Consider the following 3,440-nt stretch of genomic DNA (forward strand, 5'->3'; position numbering starts at 1 on the left):
TATGAAACTTACTTGTAACTGTAAGATAGATATTTGTGTCTCCTGATCTGTAGTTGTATGAAACTTACTTGTAACTGTAAGCTAGGTATTTGTGTCTCCTGATCTGTAGTTGTATGAAACTTACTTGTAACTGTAAGATAGATATTTGTATCTCCTGATCTATAGTTGTATGAAACTTACTTGTAACTGTAAGCTAGGTATTTGTGTCTCCTGATCTGTAGTTGTATGAAATTTACTTGCAACTGTAAGATAGATATTTGTGTTTCCTGATCTGTAGTTGTATGAAACTTACTTGTAACTGTAAGATAGATACTTGTATCTCCTGATCTGTAGTTGTATGAAACTTACTTGTAACTGTAAGATAGATATTTGTGTTTCCTGATCTGTAGTTATATGAAACTTACTTGTAACTGTAAGATAGATATTTGTGTCTCCTGATCTGTAGTTGTATGAAACTTACTTGCAACTGTAAGATAGATATTTGTGTTTCCTGATCTGTAGTTGTATGAAACTTACTTGTAACTGTAAGATAGGTACTTGTGTCTCCTGATCTGTAGTTGTATGAAACTTACTTGTAACTGTAAGCTAAGTACTTGTATCTCCTGATCTGTAGTTGTATGAAACTTACTTGTATATATATATATATGTTACTCATATATTGTAAGATCTATTCTCAATTAGAGGTCTTCAGTGTTCATGTTTTATGCTGTTTGGGGGATAAAAGGCACATTACTTAGTAAATGTTTTCACAGAAAGTTATTATTATTATTATCAATGCCACTGGAGGATTTGTTATTAACAACATGTAAGCATTGTTAATGTTTAGAAAATAACCAACCAATTGTATATTTATCAATTTTTATTTCTAAACACAGTCCATCCTGGTAGCCCTATCAAAAGGTCAACTGGAACGTGACATAACTAAGGAGACAAGGAAGAAGTTTGACCACTGGTATTTACAGCAAGTGTTCAAGCATTACCAACAGGTGGCACTGCTTCAGAGTCTTGATCACTATCAACAAACAAAGATGAATCATTATGATCAGTCTTCAATGGAAGATGCTAATGGTGTCACCAATCAGAACCATTTCAAGTCTATTTTTGTCAACCATTCACAGAGAAGGACCCATATAAGAACCTCTTTGACACTGAGCTAGAATTGCCAAAGTTACAGCAGTGGTTTGCTGAGAACCAACATCCCTCAAGACACCAAATCTACCAATATGTTAAGGATCGAAACTCACTGGATTCCCGAAGAGGACGTAAACCTCTAGATATCAAGAACGTCATGTACTGGTTTAAAAATGCACGTGCTGCCTACAAGAAAGTAAAACAAAGCTATTTTGTGGCCCCAAATAGATCTCATAGTTCCAGTGAACATTACTGTGAAGCCAGCAGCCATAACAATACTAGTGACAGTTATTTCAAAAACAGCACAGGGGAAAGAAGAAAAAGAAACTGCACTTTCATTGACTCAGCGACAGAGGAACCAAGGATGGAACAATGGTTCACCCTAAACACTCACCCATCTCATAGAATAGTAGTGTGTCTTACTCATGAACTGAATGTCATGCCTTACTGCCAAAAGTTTCCAAAACTCAAACCCAAAAACATTCATTTTTGGTTCAAGAACCGTCGTGCTAAGTGCAAATGGTTGAACTTGGCAGCAGTCAAAGACTGGGGGCCAGTCATGGACAGATTATCCTCACATATGCTGTGATGACATTTGTTTGTCTTAATGATATATTTTTTATAATGACAGAAAAAGGAAAATAAGCAGCTCAAGTAAAAGTATAGCAGAATGGTTATGAAATGTAGGAAACATACCAGACCTAGAAATAAAAATAAATCACTTTATATTTACATGATAAAAGTTGAGCAGTTAAGAGTGAAACATGTGATAAAAAAAGATCAGCAATGAGAAGTTCAGGTTAAGCATTAGATTTATATAATAACAGTAGACCAAGGTTGGGGAACTCTGGTGAATTGTCAGATTTACACAATAACAGTAGACCAGAGTTGAAGATTTCAGATGAATTATCAGATTTATATAATAACAGTAGACCAAGGTTGGGGAACTTTGGTGAATTGTCAGATTTATATAATAACAGTAGACCAGGACTGAGAAGATCAAGTGAATTGTTAGATTTACATAATAACAGTAGACCAGAGCTGAGGAACTCTGGTGAATTATCCTCCTCAGTTCTGGTCTACTGTTATTATGTAAATCTAACAATTCACTTGATCTCCTCAGTCCTGGTCTACTGTTATTATGTAAATCTAACAATTCACTTGATCTCCTCAGTCCTGGTCTACTGTTATTATATAAATCTTCTGGTGAATTGTTAGATTAACATAATAACAGTAGACCAGAGCTGAGGAACTCTGGTGAATTGTCAATTTTACATGATAACAGTAGACCAGGGCTGAGGAGCTCAGGTGAATTGTCAAATTTACATAATAACAGTAGACCAGGATTGAGGAGCTCTTGCGAATTGTCAGATTTACATGATAACAGTAAACCAGGGTTGAGGAATTCTGGTGAACTGTTATATTTATATAAAAGCAGTAGATTAAGAGTGTACTGCTGAGATGAAAGGCATAAAGTTTATAGAACTAAAATAGATTACAGATGAACAGGTCAGTTGATAATGTGATAAAGACATTTTTTTAATTACTGTTGCTCAGAGTACATAGGTTTGGAAGGTGACGTAACTGGACTCTCGGCTAATCTTGCAAAATTACTAGCTTTTGTTTTTATCTCTTAAAATGACAGTTAGGCACGTAATTTGAGCTCAAATTTTTTGAGTAGAAGGAAGCATTGCTCCATTAAAGCCTGTGCGACTGCGTAACATCTTAATATAAGGATTGTGTGACATTATTATACTACTTCTTTATGCCTTGTGCTTGATGAGGGTGATTTTCTTTTATTTCACATTTGTGATTTATTGACGAGAGAGAGAGAGAGAGTCCATACATATGTCATGATGAGAGAGAAGTTCTTATTTTTAGATGCTGACGTGTTACGTACTGTAAACAAACTCTACAGTCATACATGCTATCCATGTTGTGTACTGTAAACAAACTGTACAGTTATACATCCTATCCATGTTACATACTGTAAACAAACTGTACCATCACACATCCTACTCACTTGTTACGTACTGTAAACAAACTGTACAGTTATACATCCTATCCACATTACGTACTGTAAACAAACTGTACAGTTATACATCCTATCCATGTTACATACTGTAAACAAACTGTACAGTTATACATCCTATCCATGTTACATACTGTAAACAAACTGTACAGTTATACACCCTATCCATGTTACATACTGTAAACAAACTGTACCATTGCACATCCTATCCATGTTACATACTGTAAACAAACTGTACCATCACACATCCTACTCACTTGTTATGTACTGTAAACAA

General features: G+C 35.0%; 1 protein-coding gene across 1 annotated transcript; it reads left to right on the forward strand.

Annotated features, from left to right (window-relative positions):
- Positions 1 to 1,078: 1,078 nt before the first annotated feature.
- On the forward strand, positions 1,079 to 2,175 carry LOC111083029. The gene has a single exon (XM_022398299.1). It carries the CDS (start codon positions 1,289 to 1,291, stop codon positions 1,718 to 1,720), a length of 432 nt encoding a protein of 143 aa, XP_022254007.1. The 5' UTR covers positions 1,079 to 1,288; the 3' UTR covers positions 1,721 to 2,175.
- Positions 2,176 to 3,440: the final 1,265 nt, after the last annotated feature.

Source organism: Limulus polyphemus, unplaced genomic scaffold (genome assembly GCF_000517525.1).
Source record: "Limulus polyphemus unplaced genomic scaffold, Limulus_polyphemus-2.1.2 Scaffold3638, whole genome shotgun sequence".
Taxonomy (NCBI): domain Eukaryota; kingdom Metazoa; phylum Arthropoda; class Merostomata; order Xiphosura; family Limulidae; genus Limulus; species Limulus polyphemus.

What these genes read in the sequence shown, in the direction of transcription:
- LOC111083029 (XM_022398299.1), top strand. Translation starts at nt 1,289, where the DNA reads ATGTACTGGTTTAAAAATGCACGTGCTGCCTACAAGAAAGTAAAACAA.